Consider the following 18926-nt stretch of genomic DNA (forward strand, 5'->3'; position numbering starts at 1 on the left):
AAAAGGATCGCTGCCTGGCTCCCACCTCCAACACTGTGATTTAAAAAAATATATATATTTTTATTGATTTCAGAGAGGAAGGGAGAAGGAGAGAGAGAGAGAGAGAAACATCAATGATAATAGAGAATCATTGATCGGCTGCCTCCTGCACACCCCACGCTGGGGATGGAGCCCACAACCCAGGCGCCCCCGACCGGAATTGAACCCGGGACCCTTCAGTCTGCAGGCCGACGCTCTATCCACTGAGACAACCAGCCAGGGCCAACACTGTGATTGAATTGGGATGGCATGCAATCAGGGGACCAGGAGCTTTAAAGTTGCCCAGGTGATTCTAATGTGCAGCAGCTCCTCTGGCAGCTCCCGGGGGAAACCGTCACCTCCTTAGCAGAACGTGTAAGCCCGTCTGGTCCGGCCCTTGCCTGCCTTTCCAGTCTCACCTCCCGCCGTGTCCCTGCCTAGGACTGCAGGCAGCCAGACCAGAACACGTCTCTCCTCTGCCCTGAACCCAGGGGCTAGGTCTGCACCAGGCCTTCCCGCTGCAAGGCCCGCCTTCTTTGCCCGGTGGTTCTGCTTTGTCCTTCCCAAGGGAGCTCAGACCCCTCCCTCAGCCGGGCTCTGTCCACACAACACTGCCATGCCCTCCCCTCCTCCCCGAGGCTGTGTCCAGCGCCAGGGGCTTTGCCTGCGTGTCCACAGATGCTCAATGAGTGTCTGTGGGACAAACAGACGGCCTGCCCTGGGGTGTCTGAGGGCTGGGAGATGGAACAGCCCAGAAGACGGGTCCTGGGCTGCGTCCTGAGAGGCGTGAGGACGCTGTCCCTGCACCTGCCAGTGTCCGCCCGGAGGCGCAGGGCGAACTCTCATTCCGCTTGCCAGAGGCAAACAGCCATGCAACTTGAGCTTCCGCCTCCGAGATGTTATAATTTACGTTTGTAATATTAACGGCTACCATTCCCGGTGCTTTCGAGGTTCTAGATACTGTGCTCAATTCCCATACTCCGTCCTCTCCGTTACCGGAGGTCGGTATTGTTTACTCCGTGCTGCAGCAGCGGAAGCTGAGGCTTAGTGAAGATAAGAACTTCTCTACTTTGTCTGAGATAAGAACTTCTTGTTTGAAATGAGAACATTTTTTGAGATAATATTTTTGAGATAAGTACATTCTTCTGAGATAAGAACTTTTTTTTTTTTTTTGAGGTTAGAACTTTTCACACGTATGGTTCCCATGGACACAGACCCAGTGTGGTGATTCCCAGAGGAAAGGGGGGGCGGGTAGAAGGTAAAGGGGGGATAAATGGTGGTGGGAGGGGACCTGACTTGGGAAGGTCAACACACAATACAGACGTCTTGCAGAACTGTATACCTGAGACCTGCATACTTTTACTCCCTGATGTCACCCCAATAAATTCAATTTTAAAAAGTATATGGATCCTGAGAGAACCAGAACGTGGATAGAACGTGGGTCTGTGTAAGTTCAAGGGCTCTGTGCTCTTCACCACCGGAAACGTGATCTTGTTTCTGTGACGGCCGCCTTACACTCAGCAAGCACGCAAGACCCAGGGGCAACACGCGCCGCAACTTTATCCCGGCTCCAGTTCATGCTCACTGTGAGTGTTTCCCCTCACCCCAACCAACCTCTTCGTCATTTTTGAAACGGTTGTTCTACGAGCCATCTCCCATTCTAGAACAAAGACAGGTATGACCACACACATGAGCACAGCACAACGCATCCGAGAGCTCAGCGGTCTGACGGGGGAGGCGGGGATGCGGTCTGACGGGGGATGCGGTCTGACGGGGGAGGCGGGGAGGCGGTCTGACGGGGGAGGCGGGGAGGCGGTCTGACGGGGGAGGCGGGGATGCGGTCTGACGGGGGAGGGAGGGATGTGGTCTGACGGGGGAGGCGGGGATGCGGTCTGACGGGGGAGGGAGGGATGCGGTCTGACGGGGGAGGCGGGGGATGCGGTCTGACGGGGGAGGGAGGGATGCGGTCTGACGGGGGAGGCGGGGATGCGGTCTGACGGGGGAGGGAGGGATGTGGTCTGACGGGGGAGGCGGGGATGCGGTCTGACGGGGGAGGGAGGGATGCGGTCTGACGGGGGAGGCGGGGGATGCGGTCTGACGGGGGAGGCGGGGATGCGGTCTGACGGGGGAGGCGGGGATGCGGTCTGACGGGGGAGGGAGGGATGTGGTCTGACGGGGGAGGCGGGGATGCGGTCTGACGGGGGAGGGAGGGATGCGGTCTGACGGGGGAGGCGGGGATGCGGTCTGACGGGGGAGGCGGGGATGCGGTCTGACGGGGGAGGGAGGGATGCGGTCTGATGGGGGCGGCGGGGATGCGGTCTGACGGGGGAGGGAGGGATGCGGTCTGACGGGGGAGGCGGGGATGCGGTCTGACGGGGGAGGGAGGGATGTGGTCTGACGGGGGAGGCGGGGATGCGGTCTGACGGGGGAGGGAGGGATGCGGTCTGACGGGGGAGGCGGGGATGCGGTCTGACGGGGGAGGCGGGGATGCGGTCTGACGGGGGAGGGAGGGATGTGGTCTGACGGGGGAGGCGGGGATGCGGTCTGACGGGGGAGGGAGGGATGCGGTCTGACGGGGGAGGCGGGGATGCGGTCTGACGGGGGAGGCGGGGATGCGGTCTGACGGGGGAGGGAGGGATGTGGTCTGACGGGGGAGGCGGGGATGCGGTCTGACGGGGGAGGGAGGGATGCGGTCTGACGGGGGAGGCGGGGATGCGGTCTGACGGGGGAGGCGGGGAGGCGGTCTGACGGGGGAGGCGGGGATGCGGTCTGATGGGGGCGGCGGGGATGCGGTCTGACGGGGGAGGGAGGGATGCGGTCTGACGGGGGAGGCGGGGATGCGGTCTGACGGGGGAGGCGGGGATGCGGTCTGACGGGGGAGGCGGGGATGCGGTCTGACGGGGGAGGCGGGGATGCGGTCTGACGGGGGAGTGGGGGGATGCGGTCTGACGGGGGAGGCGGGGAGGCGGTCTGACGGGGGAGGCGGGGAGGCGGTCTGACGGGGGAGTGGGGGGATGCGGTCTGACGGGGGAGGCGGGGGATGCGGTCTGACGGGGGAGGCGGGGGAGGCGGTCTGACGGGGGAGGCGGGGGAGGCGGTCTGACGGGGGAGGCGGGGGAGGCGGTCTGACGGGGAAGGGGGGGATGCGGTCTGACGGGGGAGGCGGGGATGCGGTCTGACGGGGGAGTGGGGGGATGCGGTCTGACGGGGGAGGCGGGGGATGCGGTCTGACGGGGGAGGCGGGGGATGCGGTCTGACGGGGGAGGCGGGGATGCGGTCTGACGGGGGAGTGGGGGGAGGCGGTCTGACGGGGGAGGCGGGGAGGCGGTCTGACGGGGGAGGCGGGGAGGCGGTCTGACGGGGGAGTGGGGGGATGCGGTCTGACGGGGGAGGCGGGGGATGCGGTCTGACGGGGGAGGCGGGGGAGGCGGTCTGACGGGGGAGGCGGGGGAGGCGGTCTGACGGGGGAGGCGGGGAGGCGGTCTGACGGGGGAGGCGGGGATGCAGTCTGACGGGGGAGGCGGGGAGGCAGTCTGACGGGGGAGGCGGGGAGGCAGTCTGACGGGGGAGTGGGGGGATGCGGTCTGACGGGGGAGGCGGGGATGCGGTCTGACGGGGGAGGGGGGGATGCGGTCTGACGGGGGAGGGGGGGGATGCAGTCTGACGGGGGAGGCGGGGAGGCAGTCTGACGGGGGAGTGGGGGGATGCGGTCTGACGGGGGAGGCGGGGATGCAGTCTGACGGGGGAGGGGGGGATGCGGTCTGACGGGGGAGGCGGGGAGGCGGTCTGACGGGGAAGGGGGGGATGCGGTCTGACGGGGGAGGCGGGGATGCAGTCTGACGGGGGAGGGGGGGATGCGGTCTGACGGGGGAGGGGGGGATGCAGTCTGACGGGGGAGGCGGGGATGCAGTCTGACGGGGGAGGCGGGGATGCGGTCTGACGGGGGAGGCGGGGATGCGGTCTGACGGGGGAGGCGGGGATGCAGTCTGACGGGGGAGGCCGGGGAGGCGGTCTGACGGGGGAGGCGGGGATGCAGGCCGGGTGGGAACAGCAGAGGTGCTCACCGACCCCGCACCCTCCCCGGCTGGGGCGGCACAGGGAGCTTCAGAACTCAGACTCACTCACCTGTGCAAGACGTGGTCCGTGTGTGCACGTGACGGGGGAGGGAGGGTCTTAAGTGACAAGGGGACAAAGTCTTCCGCAGACACACAGTATGTAAAAGACAGACCCTGTAACTAACACTCCAGGAGAGCCATGAGCCTTAAGGGTAAAATTTCCCTGTGGCTGTTTCTAAACTGTGCGACCCACTGACATGGTGAGGATGGAGCTGAGGAAGGCACACGGTGGCTGGAAATGGCCTCAGGATCCAGGACTTCCTAACAAGGGTACCGTTCCTATGGAAAGTCGCACAGGAATCAGCATCCCACAGCCCTCTCTGCCCATACCCACCCCCTCCCCATGCCCCATCCTACCCACAAGGCTCAGAGGTTCCCTGGGGCAGCCCCAAGAGGAGGCAACAGTGCAACTTAAAATGCAAGCTATTCACCCAAAAGGATTTGTGCTTATAATATGACCTAAGCGAAGAAGGAAGGGGGAAGGTCCACGTGGAGAAAAACAACCAGCATCCATCCCCAGGCTCGCTCCTCACACATCCCGAGAGGGAGGCCCTGCCACCACTGAGCACGGCCTGCTGGTCCCCCGGGAGCAGCCCCGCTCCCCTGGGAGGGTGGGTGGTACTCGGAGGATGCACGTGCGCATCAGGCTCAGAGGTCAGCACATCCTTCACAAGATTCGCGGACACAAAGCCTTTTGAAATGTGTTTGGAAGGAACCACGCACGGAGCCTCCAGAGAAGCACCAGTGTTAGGATCTGAAAGGTGCTACAGCTGCCGGAGACCGGGCACCGGGCCCCGCTGACACGGTCAGGCTGAGGGGCGCCGGGCCCCGCCGACACGGTCAGGCTGAGGGCGCCGGGCCCCGCCGACACGGTCAGGCTGCGCCAAGGGAGGCCAGACACAGCGGGTCCCAGACGTATGGTTGCCGACGGCCAGAGGTCTGCAGAGCCAGACGCGCTCTGGGGCCGTATAACCTGGACAGACAGAGGGCACCGCAAGGAAGACGCCCCACCCCGTGGCCTCCAGCTCAGCGCCGGAGGCAGCCTCGGACATCCTGGGAGCGGGGCCGCGGCCCTGGGGGAAGTGGATGAATTCCACAGCGCCTTCCCCAACACTACGATTCTGTTGTGACCATCCCCCCAACGTGGGGATTTCTTAAACGTGGTCTCCCTCTTTCCTTCTGCACCCTGCTCATCCGATGTTTGCTTTGTCTCCTACAGAGCTCCGGAAGTTGCAGAGGGAAATCTCCAAGTCTAAAGAAAAGCCAGTGTCACTCTGTGGACCGGCCAGAAGGGGCCCCTCTATGGAGACTCAGCTGCTTCGGCCGTGGGGAGCGACGGGAGGAAACGGGAGCCACTGCTCGCAGGGACAGGGTTTCAGCTGTGATGCAATGTTCTAACGTTAGGGTCCATGATGGCTACACGGCTCTGTAAACGCACGAGAACCACTGGCTGGCACGCTCTGCACGGGCGAGGTTCATGGTAGTCATCTGTATCTCAACCAGCTCTTGCACACAGCGGCCGTGGGAAGCGCGCCGGGGGGTTCCCCACATTATAATCACGCTCAGGAGGCTGCCCTGCCGCCACTTCCTGCCACCAGCTGTCCCAGCCGCTCAGCCATTCCTTCCTAATGCACAGGCTGGAGCAGGGGTGGGCAAACTTTTTGACTGGAGGGCCACAATGGGTTCTTAAACTGGACCGGAGGGCCGGAACAAAAGCATGGATGGAGTGTTTGTGTGAACTAATATAAATTCAAAGTAAAGGAGCGGAGGGGAGAGCAAGAGAACCCTCCGCTCTTTCGGCTCCGCGGGCCGGATAGAACAGCCGAACGGGCCGGATCCGGCCCGCGGGCCATAGTTTGCCCACGGCTGGGCTGGAGGCTAGGGAGGCTTGCCCTCCCAGAACGCCGAGCCCAGGTGACGCTCATCCGTCCATGTCACTCGCAGAGCTGACATGTCTGCCCACGGCAGCACGACGACAGACTGCAGGACAAGGCGCCTACGGTGACACGGGGTAAGGTCAAGGGCCAGGGGAGACCCGGCCCTGTCAAACACCCCACAAACCTGGGAGATGGCCCTGTGCCTCTTCAGTCACCCGAACCGCTGTCACCCGGAGCCAAAGGGACCGAGGCCGGGCGGGAGGCCTGCTGAGCGCACAACGACGCTCAGGCCAGAAGGACGGTCCGGATGGTGGCCGGTCCGGATGGTGGAGAGGAACCTCAGGACCCCGCACAGTGGCACTGCCCACCCCCGTGGGCAGGAACTCAGTGAACGAGGCAGCGCCAGTCCGTGGACAACAAATGTGTTCTTGGAACACGGCCCCCCCCCCCCGTCCCCCCCCCCCCCCCCGAACTCTCCCCATGAGGCAGACGCCAAATACCTCGGCGCTGGCCAGAGCGCTGTTGTGGGCGGCAGGGGTATTTTTAGAAACCACGGGAAGACTCTGTGCAATTCTCACGTGGCCGCACAACGGGCCCCTGTAATGCCAACCAAGCCGCTGCCCGGCCCGGGCCCTCACACAGCCCTCTAGCACGGTCACGACTCCCACACACCTTTAACAGGTTCTCATGTACGGAATCTGGGGGCTAACAAGGCGATTCTCTCAGTTATACGACAGGGCTCCCGGTCAGCAAAGACTTCCCGCCTCAGGTGCATCAACAGTGAGCTCACAATCGGAAAATTACACAATGCATGTTTCTGCATACACACCACACACATACCCCCCCACACACAACACACACACACACACACACACACACACACACACACACACACGCCGGGCTCAACCCGACTGCACTACTGCGGGAAAAGGCCAGAAACTGCCATGAAAGAACATGGTTGAAAGAAACAAACCACAGCCGTGTGGGAGACAAGGCAGGGCGAACCGTAACACACGTGCACGGACTTTTTATGACCTACCTGGAGCCCTGGCTGCTCCCAAAACAGCGGAACCGAGCCTCTGATCTGGACGAAAGACGACACACCATCATCCATGTAGATCGTCTGCACCACAAAGAGACATAAAGGGAAGTGTTCTTCAGTGAAACCGAACGTCCGTGCCGGTAACGGGATCCGGCCACCTGAGACCCGACACCGGAGAGAAGGGCAGACAGCGGACGTCAGGCCTGCGCTCCGCGGCCCTGCGGGGCGTGGGCTCCCTGACCCGGCCGGCCAGCGCCCTCCCCGGCATGCTGGCTGCCCACCAGCCTCCGGAGTCTGGAGCAGGCAGGGCCGCCTGGGTCTCTGCAGCTGCCCCAGCTCCCGGCAAATCCCAGCAATGCCCCGCCTTCTAGGGATTTAACTGGCACCCTCCTTAGAGCCCTCGACTTTCACTTCGTCCATCAGCAGAGCAGAGAAGGCAACTGGGAAAGGGCCGAGTGAATGAACTGAACAAGCTGCAGCCAAAGGCCCCGTTGAGGGCACTCGTCAGTCCTGTACTTGACCACTGGGGTCAAGACCTGAACTTGTAGTCGGCCCTGGCCCCACGCCACCGTGTCCTTAAACATGCCGCTCCCTAAGTCATCACACACAACACAGCTGCCACACGCTGCCGGGGCGGGGGCGGGGGCGGGGGCGGGGGGACAGCCCCTGCACGGAAGCCGATACTTACCCGTTGAAGACGGCATCTCCCCTCCCCCCCAGTTATTCCAGAGCAAACCAACTCCCCGGCTGCCTGTGAGGGAGTTTTAAAGGACAGAAAGGACAGGCCGGAGCCTCACGAGGGGAGGCCGTGGCAGTTCTCAGATGCTCTGCCCTTTATCTGAGTAACTCTACCCTGGCCTGGCAGGGCAGCCCGGGCGGTGCCGCCGGCCTTTCCACTCCTCACCAGCCTGCTCCCTTACCGGGTAGCGTTCCACGGGCTAGATCTCGCTCAGATCAGCATGCATTAGTCATTCCGCAGGGAGGACTCGAACGTCAGGCCCGCAGGCTCCCTGGACTACAGGAATCACGCCAGCCGGGAGCCACACTGTTGGGCGGACATCCTATCCCCTGAGCTCCAAAGGGAAAGGCACTGGGGGAAGGACTCGCCGTCTGTGTCCAAACACTGACCACCATCATTCTACTGACAACGAAGGAGTCGAGGTGCAGGGTGTTTAAATGACTGCAGGCAGCGCTGGCCACCGTGAGGGAGAGCAAGCCAGAGCGGCCGTGGGAACTGCACGGCCACGCTGCTGAGAAAGAAACCGCTCGGTCGGCGTTTCTCCATGACGACACTGCTCACGTTCACGGACACCTGCTAACAGCGCCACTGCCCACGTCAGACCTCGCTCCCCTTGAGCGGGAATGTGTGGGGAACCGGCCGGAGCGAGGGACCTGGGCACGCAGGAGGTCAACCCAGGTCACCAGGCATCTGTGGGGGAGCTAGCCAGCGCAGAGGCCGCACCCCTGGTCTGTAGACAAACGTGAAAGCAGAGACAGTGGAGAGATTTCTTTCCCTAAAGCTGCAGGTGCTGCACTGAAGGCAGAGTCAGTCCTCTAACATCGGATGACGTCCCTGCTAAAGGTCGAATTCTGTCCCCCCAAAAGACATGCTGCCGTCTTCACCCCAGCACCTCAGAATGTGACCTTATTTGGAAACAGTCGTTGCAGATGTGATTAGGGAAGGTGGGGTCACCCTGGAGTGCGGAGGGCCCTCCTTTTTATGTGACCGGTGTCTTTACGAAAAGGGGAGACACGAGGGGAGACGGCACCGCGTGGAGACGCGGGCAGAGACTGGAGTGGCGCTGCCACAGCCAGGCCCCCAGGAGCGGGAAGAGGCGGGAAGGACCCTCCCTGGGGCTGCAGGGGGAGGCGGCCTCTGAATCATTTCCAGCTGTTTAAGCCGCTCTGGGGAGCCACGCTCGTCCTCCTCCATTTTCAGCTGAAAAAGCCTCTTTCAGGAAATCACATGACGCGGAGGGCAGTTGATATTCCAATGACTTACTTCATCCAAGTCAGCAGACGAGACCCCAGTGTTTAGAGACTGGATGGAATCCAAAAATCCAGGGCACACCATGCAAGAGGAGCCAATGAGGGGGCCTCGGCCCGAGGGCTGGACGGAGACCGAGGCAGCGGCCGGGTGCGGGCCTGGCTCCAGGGCCGCCGAGGAAGCCTCTCGAATCTTTGATTTGCACAGTCAGCCTCTGCATTTCTGGCCTCCACTTCCCACCACAGCACCCGGCCCACGGCAGGTGATCAGTAACAAAAATGTGTTGAATGGACTGGATGGTTCCAAGGCTAATGGCACGGGGTGGAGAGTGGTAATGAAGCAGAGGCATGAGAACCGAAGGGAGTAACGTTCATCGTGAAGACATGAGCGCGAGAAAAAGCCAGCGGCCTCCACGGGGGGGCGCCGTGTTCTCTCCATCACTTCCAGCCAGGGGCGTTTATTTACCTGCCGTGTCTACATCCAGGAGCAAAGATATCGCAAGCGGAAGTCACAGGCAAGAAGCTGGCCCTGCTGCCCATCTTAAGGCTCCTGTGGGGGGTCCCCCCACGCAGCGTCTAACCAAGTGGACGTCCGCTCCTCTGTGCGTCTGGAAGCCCGCACACAGCGGCCAGGCGCTCCGATCTGGGCTGCCTTACCCTGGCTGCAGTCCCCCGGGAAACCCCTCTCGCAGCTGCCGCTGGCAAAGCCACAGCCACTCAGTACACACAGGTTTTTCCAGCTTGACACCCCCACACACTGCACCTGTGCCTCCCCATGCCTATAATTTATTCCACCTGCGGGTCTCCACGTGGCATTACCTCCGCATGGCAAGTCCGAGAGAAACACAACCGCTGTGCGTCAGCATCCCCGGGAACGAGGACCGGATTCAGGAAACTAATCAATGAGAAACTCAGCAGGTGGTTCAAGCCCACGGGCACCGAGGCCACGGCTGCCGAACACGCGGATTTCACCCCCTCCCCCTCCCCCTCCCCCGGTGCTGAGACGGCTTTTAGGGCGAAGCTTCGGTTGATTCAGAAAGAAACAGGGTCACAGGGTTGTTCCTTCCCTCACCCTTCCAGGAGCGACGTGCTGACTTTCGCCTTACGATTTCTAACTTCCTCGGGTTCACCGGTCGTCTGCTGCTCTCTGTTTAACTGCCACCCTCCACCATCCGGGGAAACCCTGCTTCCTCTCGCTCAAGCATGTCAAACCCGAGGCTGGCGGGCCGCATGCCCCGCTTCGTTGGCACGCTTACTCTAGCTGCAAGGACCCAGGAGGTAAGCGGTGTTTTCCCAGCGCGAGACGTGAATCAGAGGTGCCCCGTCTGCAGGCAGAGCCCCATGACCGGCTCTGTTCCCGTTAGAGTAAGACACCGCCTCGAACACCCTATCACGGAGACACGTGTGCCTGGCCCCACCCCCTCCGAGCCGCGGGCCAGGCGGCCTGGGCACTGACCTGCTCCGTCTCCACGAAGTTGGACACGTGGCCGTCGTCGTTCACGCCGCGGGTGAGGAAGCGGGCGCCGGCGCGCTCGCAGCTGATGCGGGAGATGAGGCAGGCCTTGGCCTGCTTGTGCGAGGCGTACACCGTGCGGATGGCCACCACCCCGCAGATGACCTTCAGCAGCCAGTCGCGGCAGCTCACCTGGTGCTGCCTCAGGGGCAGGTGCAGCAGCTGGTTCCTGCAGACGGAGCCCACAGCACTCAGGTCACCTCGCCTCCTGTGGGAAGCGGCCCCAAAGCAGGCAGGGAGGGCCCCGGCGGCGTGCCCCTCCCTGAGCGCTGCGCTCCCCCTCCCGTGAACTCTGCACTCGGGGCACCCGGCCCAGGGCGTCTGGAGCTTCCGAGAGACACTTGGGAGCCATCGCGCGCCTCTCGGCGAATTTCAGAGGAGCCTCTGTTTACACCTGCGGCCTCCGCGTTTCAAAGGGCAAGCCCATCAGTAAAAACGGAACCAGGTGTTTTGTGATTAGAGAATGACAAATGATCAAATTAACCCTACTAAATACATGCATGCTTACTTAAATTATATCCAAATCCCAGGAGGTGAATTACAAAGCACTCGCAAATACATAAAAGAGGATGAGATGGAAATAAAACTCGACGGAAGTTCCGGCATGTCCATGCCTGGTGGACTGTTCTGGGCTTCTGGAGAGCCCTGGTGTAACGGTGGGACAACAGCCAGCGTTCATCAAGCGCACTGAGCACATTCTAAGTGCTTGGGAAGGATTAACTCACTTCGTCCTCGAAATGACGCCATGTGACAGGTATGATCACTCACCCCATTTCACAGATAAACAAACTGAGGCACAGTGGAGTGACGTGCCCGCTTGCCCAAGGTCACGGGGCCAGGAAGCGGCAGCGTGGAGCTGGGAGCAGGTGTCATTTTCCCAGGCAGCCAGCCCTGGCCTCTCCTGATGAAGGCCCTACCTTTCCCGTGCACACCACATCCTCCTCTCCTCTCCTCTCCCTCGCCGGGTAATTAAGCAAATCTAGATCACAATGTTCCACTTGTTCAAAAAAGGCAGCACTGGCCCTGCCCTCGGCCTTCCTCAAAGACAGCAGCTTTCTCTCACTTCTGGAGAAGGTGCTGTGAGCCCCGGCATCTCAGGTGACTTCTCCAGGCAGCAGTGACCTCCCGCTGAGGCCAGCCTTCCTGCCTGTGACACGGCCACTTCCATCGGGGTGCTGGGAGCCCCTCGGGGAGCGGCCACGTGGGACACCCCCAACCCCATCCCTAGCTCTCAGAACCTCAGTGTGGGTCTGCCTGAAAAAGGAGGATCACCAGGACTGCTTTGCAAACACCGTCTCCCTCCCCTGCACCCCTAAAGTTCAGACCGTAAACCAGCCCGAGGGACCGTGCATGCAGCCCACACGGGGCATCAAGACGAAGCCCCAAGCTGTGGCTGCTGTCAGCCCAGGCAGCAGCAGGAGACTTGCCAATGGACGACCCGGAACGAGCCTGCCTGTGGCCACTGCCCGCCCGCCCGCCGTGGAAGGACCCCCCACACCCCTGGAGGAGGCGCGAGAAAGGAAGTCAGCGTTGTGCTTCCTCCCGGGCCCGGCTTGTCCTGGAAGCCATTCTGGGCGGGGTCGATCACCAGCCCTGGAAAATGACTTCATCCCACCGCACACGCTCCCTACTCACCAGCCACGTTCAGCACTGACCCCGTCTGACTCCTCACATGGGGCCAGACCCGGCACCCCAAATGGTGGGTGAGGAAATCGAGCCCGTGACCACTCAGCCAGAGCCGACTCGGTTGTGGTCAGTCCCATGGGTGTACCCTGAGCCCAAACGCCACCCCCTGGTGTCCGGCCCAGCAGCCTGGCACCCTCCCCAGTCGCCGCCTTCTCTCACTCAAGGTAAAGTCTGGTGTCATGGGGTCTCCCCTTCCCAACCCCACTGAGCCTCCGCGTGGTGACTCTCTGCTATCTTCCTATTTGTGTGCTCGAACCTCTGGTCACAACGCGGGCAGGAGGGGCCTGAGGAGGGAAGCTACACGGGGGGTGGGAGGGGGGGGAGGGGGCATCCAGAGTCCCCTGCCGTCCTCTGGCCCCACAATGTTCCCAAGGAGGGTCACAGCCTCAGGGACTTCTCGCCTCTGCTCCCCCGACGGCCCCAGGTTGAAATGACTCAGTGCCCTTGGCACACAGACCCTCGGTCTGTGAGCTCAGCCGCCTCAGGGCCACACGCACCAGCTGGTCCCTGCAAAGTGGCCCCGTGAGTCACAGAGACACCCCCTTCCCACCGGGACCTGTTACTCAGAGCTGGTCCCTGAACCAGCAGCGTCGGTGCCACCATCACCACCTTCTAGAATGCAGGCTCGGGCCCCTCTGGGTGGGCACGGATTCCACTCTCAGGGGTCACCCGGGACCCTGGGACGATGCCAAGCGGAGGTCAAGGATGCAGGTGCCCACCTGGGCCCGCCGCCCTGTGACCTGGGCAGGAGATTGGGGGCCCGGGCCTCACCAAAAGAAGGAGTTCCCCCACTCGTCGCTGTCATCGCCCTGCTTCTGCGCCCGGACGGTGAGGTCGAAGCGCGACCCGTCGACGGGCCACGAGAAGTAGAAGACGCCCGAGCTGAGGATCTTCCTGAGCGCCGGGAGCCGCTCCTCCTCCCTGGCCTCTTCCTGCAGAGGGTAAAAGTCGGTGGCGGTGATCTTGTAGATTTCAGCCTCCGGAATTCTGCCCACAGACGTGCAGCCCGTCACCAAAACCAGGAAGCTCAGGGACGTGTCACCTGGAGGGGAAACCGGACAGGAGAGCTTAGGACCGCCGTGGCAGCTCCCAGTCCCGGGGGCCCAGGCGGCCCAGCTTTCACCGCAGCTCGTGACTCCCCACACCCCCCGGCGCCTCCAATTCCTCAGCTCAGCGTCTGGGAATCGCCCTGCCACGTGGGCCTGCAGTCCAGGGCCTGCTGCTGAGCGTGGCCCCTGACCAGCAGCGGGGCCACCTGGGAGGGAACCTGTTAGAAATATTTGCAAATTCTCGGCCCACGCAGACCCGTGGGCCTGGCCAGAACGTGCTCCAACGAGCCCCAGGCGATTCCGCTGCCCAGCAGAGCTGAGGGGTGCTGGCCTGGAGCCTTCCCAGCCCCGCCCCCTCTCCCCCTACCTGTACCCCCCCCTCCAAGCCTCTCAAAGCCACGCTCCCGTGAATCCTCAGCCACGCCTGCTCAGGGCCTCCAGCCACACCGGTCCTCCAGCTCTGTCACTGGAGTGGCCTCCCCACCCCACCTGCTGGCAGACCTCCCTCCTCCACCTGACTCCTTCCACGGCTCCCACTTCCCCACTGACCTGGGAACTCCTCCCACTCTCGTCCCCCCTGTGGGGACACCCAGGGCCCAGCAGCTATCCCGGCTGGCCGTGCTCTGCAGCTCCCCAAAAGTGCTGTGTGCCCTCCTACCGCTGGGCCTTTGCCCAAGACGCTGCTCTGCCCCGATGCCTCCCCCCAACTGTCTGCCCAAGAAGACCTCCCACGACCCCCACCTCCCCTCTCACCTTCCCGCCTCCACCCTCTAGGACAGCACAAGCCTGCCCACGTGCTCAGCAGGGCCGCCCTACCTGCCCCGCCCCCCCCCTTTACCCGGCAAGGCCACCTGCCTCTCCACCCTTTGGGGTCATCTCAGCAGCACCTCCTCAAGGAGCCTTCCCAAGTCACGGTCAGTTGCCCCTTCTCTGTGCCAACAGCTTCCCTGCTAGCCTTGCCCCAGGCAGAGTGGCCCCTCCTCCCCACCGGTGCCCCCGGGGCCCCGGGCCCCTTCGGGCAGCGCTGTGCTCGGTGCTGTGTCCCAGCACGGCACAGGCAAGTGGTCGATGAGTTCTCCCAACCAGAGAGCAGCTCAAGGCTCCTGCCCCGTGGAAGGTTCCCAGACCACTGACCCCGGGGCCAGCCCTGACCCAAGGCTGCGAGCCCGCGGTTAGGTTGTGGGGCGTGGGCCCGGTGAGGCCTGGGAAGTCTGCATCTCTCCGTCCCAGTCCTCGCCGCCTCACGTGGGGGGCCGGGTCCCTGCTAGAGCCCAGGCTGCCGTGAGGACAGCGAGCACTTCCTGGGCAGGTGTGGCCGGGCTGCTTGGGACGGGCGTGCTGCAGGCAGGCGTGAAAAGGCTCCTCAGGCAGAGGAGGACAAAGGACAGTGCGCCGCCACTGAGCATCCGGCCGAGTCCTGGGACACGCGGCTCAGGAGAGGGTGCGGGTGCCGGCAGTCGCGGTGGGAGCCCTGGAGCAGGCGCTCCGATGCCGGCTGGTTCTCAGGGCGTGCTGCCGTGGCACCGGTCCACGCACTTCCTCCAGCAGCCCCGGGGAGGGGGCGCTTCTGCCCCATTTTACAGAAAGGGAGGTAGGCACAGGGAGGGTTTGAGGGGCAGGGTCCTGGTTTGAGCCTGGTGCAGACGGTCCCCCTGACCCCTGCCAGGGTGGTGTCCCCACCGGGAAGGTTTCTGTAGGGGATCAAAGCGAGGCGGGGGTGGGGGGGGCGGAGGCTGGCCTCCCAGGCGTGTGGGGATCCCGCCGATGCTCACCTGGAGCACAGGATCTAGGGCCTAGAGACTAGGCTGTGCTGTGGGTGAGGCAGGTCAGCTTTCTCTCAGCCTGGGGAGGGCTCAGAGGCCCTTAGTGCAGGCGGAGTCCAGGGTCATAAAGGGACAGATAAGCCCTGGCCGGACCTGGCCTCAGAAGACGGGCTCGGAGCTCCGCACGCCCCCTGTGGCAAGCCTCCCAGCCTCTCCGGGCTTCAGAGGGGAGGCTCCAGTGGCCTCCACGTCCCTCCGGCTCACACTTCCTGGCCGCAGGGCTCTGGCCCAAGCAGCACCAGGCCAGGTCAGAGGCTGCTGGCCAGAGTCAGGTGAGGTGGCGGGGAGGGCAAGCAACGGGTGACAGGCCAAAGGCCCACCAGATACACACGCGCATACACTCTCTCACATACATGCACAAACATGCACACAGGCAAACACACGCACATGTGCATACATGTGCAGATACCCACAGCCTCATGCTCACACACATGTACACACGTGCAGACACAGCCGCATGCCCACACATGTGCACACACAGGCATGCACACACAGGTACTCCCCTGCGGAGGACGAGAGGCGCTCAGTGCAGACAACTCCGCCTGCAGCCTGGACAGGCAGGGAGGACAACGGACGGTGCATCTCAAAATCGAGGGGTTAATGGCCGAGTTGCAGTTTGGGAAGATGAAAACGTTCTGAAGATGGATCGTGGCCCAACACGGTGAATGTTCTTAATGCCACTGAACTGTTCCCTTAACAATCTTATCTCCTGCACATTTTATAACAATAAAAACAACTCTGAGACCTCAGTATCGACTTGGGAACTCTTTCCTCGGAGCCCACCTCCAAGCCAGAGCTGCCCCGCGCCCCGAGCCTGCAGTGACGGGGCCCACGTCCATCGAGCTGTGGCCATCTGTCACCTGGCAGGGTGGGCTGGCACTGGGCTCCCCGTGAGTCATGGCAGACACAAGGCCGTTCATTCCGGGACCAGACGGGCGTGTTCTCCCAGGCCCGCCTCCTGTGCTGGCATTGCTCTGTGCACTCAGCTCCGAGATCTCTCCCAGCGGGGTTCCTACCGATCTCAGCCCTGCGGGCTGCCCAATCTCATCCTGCTCGTCCAGGGCTCTCTCAAACTTCATGGGAAGGGAAGGCCTTAGGAACTCTGGGCTGCCCCAGGGGAAGGAAGCAGCTTGGGCCAGGGGACCCCCGGGGCCCTCCCCTCCCCCACACACGAGCTCAGAATTCTGTTGCCCTTGTAGCCACATGGCAGCGGCTCAGTGCTCCCGCACCTTCCCTTTCTAGAACCTGAGAGCGGTGCAGACCACGCCGCCGCTCACCCAGCTCGGGACAGCCTCTGTGCACGCGGCCCCCCTCCGCCTGGCAGCCGGCCATCAGCTGGTGGGGGGTAGTCACACCACGGACATCCCCAGAGCTGGGTGTCCAATATTTACCCGCTCACCACGGGGTATCGGTGTCAAAGTCGAGGACTCCGAGACCAGGAAGGCCACTCCATTTCAGACTTGCCAGAGAGCACTGCGTGCCCCGAACACAGGAGACGGTCCCACGCCCTCTCCATTCTTCCCTCGGAAGTGAGCGCCCACAGGAGCCAGCGCTCAGCGAGCCGTGCCTGTCCACCAGCCTGTGCCCTGTCCCCCACGCCAGCTCTCCCGGGGACCCCTCTGCCACCCCGCCCACTCGGCACCCATGCTCCTTCTCACGGAAATCTAGGTGCAGGGTCAGGTAGGGAGGAGGCACCCTGGTTCACAGACGGGAAACCAGCCCTAGGGAGGTGGCAGGAGCACAGGCCATGCTGTGCCGCTGGGACGGGACCCCGGGGCTGTCCGGGAAGTGTAGGGCCGTCCATCGCTTCAGCGGCTGTGCCCGGCACAGTCCAGGAGCCTCGTCCATTAGAGACCTCAGTTCATTCAACCGCGGAGGCCATGACACGTGGAGGCCTCGAGCGCTCAGGCTAAAAGCGGGTTAAGTCCCGGTCTCCTTGGGAAAGGGCCTTCACTGCTACTCTCACCTCCTGGGCTCCCGCGTGCAGTCACTGGGGAGCCCGACGCCCTGCAAACAGGGGGCGGGGGGCGGGGCTCCACCTCTTCCTGCTGGCTTTTCAGGGAGGAAGGGGGACTCCGCTCTCTGTGACACCCAGGAACCGGAGATAAAGCTTTGATGCATGTTTCATCATTTCTAACATAAAGGCTATTTCCACGTCAGTAAAATGAACATTGACCAACTGTCCACGCTGAGAGACTGAGGGGACGCCTCCCTCTCTGCAGAGACCCTCAGCCTAAAAAATCAAGGGGGGGGGGCGTCTACCCCACGGGGGAGGGTCGTCCTGGTGGCCATGCTTCCCAACACCCTCAACAGGTGAGGAGCAACAAACAGAGAAAACAGATCTAGTTTGGGGTTGCTGCCAAACCCACCCTGGCCCCTGGCCGGGCGCTCTGCAGACACCCTAGCTCACCTGACAATGTTCTCCTGGTGCCGGCCCTTTGCCTGCAGCAGACCTCAGAGCACTGCTTTCCCCTGGGATGGGGGGGGGGGGGGGGGGGCGGGGGTGCTGCTCTCTGCCCTCGGAAGCTCACTCCCTGCCCGGTGGTGGAGAGTGGCCTCTGGGGCCAGAAGGCACACAACCCAACCCGAGTTGCAGCTTAAGAACTGCCTGACCTCGGGCAGTTACGGCCCTGCACTGAGTCCAGGCCCCTTCAGATCACTCATTAAGGATCACTTCATTAAGCACAAGAGAAACCTTTCCAATTATCACTGTAAGATGTCAACCACGGAACACCCCTGAGTGCCTGGAGAAACCAGTGTCACAGACTAGATGACGCCCAGCAGGTAAGCCCCCCTCTGCCACCCCCTCCCCACACCTCAGCTTGTCTCTGTCTGAGAAGCGGGACGGCAACAGCGCCCCCCTCAGGCTGCCGGGAGAGCTGCGTTCGTCAGTTACAGCACTCAGCAGTGCTGGCCACCTGCCTCCGCCCGCATCATGACTGAGGCTGCGGGTGGGGCAGGCAGCACATTTTCATGGGAAAAGCAAGTTCTGGAGGCAGCCAGGTCGGGTGTGAGTCCCAGCAGAGCTTCTTGGGGCGTTTCCTTCACTGTAAAACGCACTGCTTCTCTGCAGGATTAAGTGACGTAATGTATATCGAGTCCTTGGCACGGAGCGGACTTTCAATCAAAGCACTTCGTCGTGTGGGCGGGTAGCCTAGTGCTTCTCCTCGGCCCTGTTTAGAAACTGACAATGTCATCATCGTAGTTCAGGCAAGACCAGCCCCTAGAAGACCAGGAAAGTAAGGCACACACCCCTGCCGTTCTGGGGGCTTTCCGTCCTCCGTCCACACGCCCGCGGCCGAGGGGCTGGGAGATGCGCGTGCTGGGCTGGGGAGAGCCATCGCGCCTGAACTGGGTCAACTCACAGCCCTTCCCATTCTGACCCAGCTCTGGCCTCGGCCCCATCACTCACTGATGACACCGGGTGGGCCAACACAAATTAGCCGGCTGAGACAGGGAAGGACACGGTAGGTCCAGGGTTCCCAGGAGGTCCAGGAGTGCAGAGGTGACCCGGTGGCCCAGGGCGGGGGGCACAACCCCCACGGGCCGCCTGGCTGACCGCTTGGCCCCTCGAGGTCATACTAAGCAAAGACACCCACTTGTTCCTCTAAGTTCTCTGCCTTTTCAAGCCAGACCAGGGGCCCAATTTGTGATGCACTTTCCTTCCCTGTAGCTCCCCCCCCCCCCCCGCCCCTGCCAGTGCCTGACCCTCAGCCCTGGAGGCTTGGCTTTCCTCGCCACCAATGCCCAGACCAGCCTGTCCAGGGGGCATGGGACCTGTGGCATCCACCCTTCTAGAATGCAGAGTACAGGTCCC

The 18926-nt window shown here is 62.7% G+C and overlaps 1 protein-coding gene across 6 annotated transcripts in view; it reads right to left on the bottom strand.

The window, feature by feature from the left end:
- The window catches only part of SYNJ2 (synaptojanin 2), a gene marked incomplete at its 5' end in the record, with an annotated part of 81233 nt that overhangs the window by 40338 nt on the left and 21969 nt on the right, over nucleotides 1–18926 (bottom strand). For 4 of the 6 annotated variants that reach the window (XR_013960470.1, XM_080665897.1, XM_080665896.1 and 1 more), the window contains 3 exons: nucleotides 7050–7133; nucleotides 10495–10720; nucleotides 13009–13279. Coding sequence is in view for 5 of the 6 variants with exons in the window: in XM_080665897.1 (XP_080522023.1) it covers nucleotides 7050–7133; nucleotides 10495–10720; nucleotides 13009–13279 (581 nt within the window). The remainder of the gene's footprint in view (nucleotides 1–7049; nucleotides 7134–10494; nucleotides 10721–13008; nucleotides 13280–18926) is intronic. The other 2 variants (XM_080665899.1, XM_080665900.1) reach the window with 1 other exon arrangement.

The sequence above is a fragment of the Plecotus auritus genome (assembly GCF_963455305.1).
Source record: "Plecotus auritus genome assembly, chromosome: 4".
NCBI classification, from domain to species: domain Eukaryota; kingdom Metazoa; phylum Chordata; class Mammalia; order Chiroptera; family Vespertilionidae; genus Plecotus; species Plecotus auritus.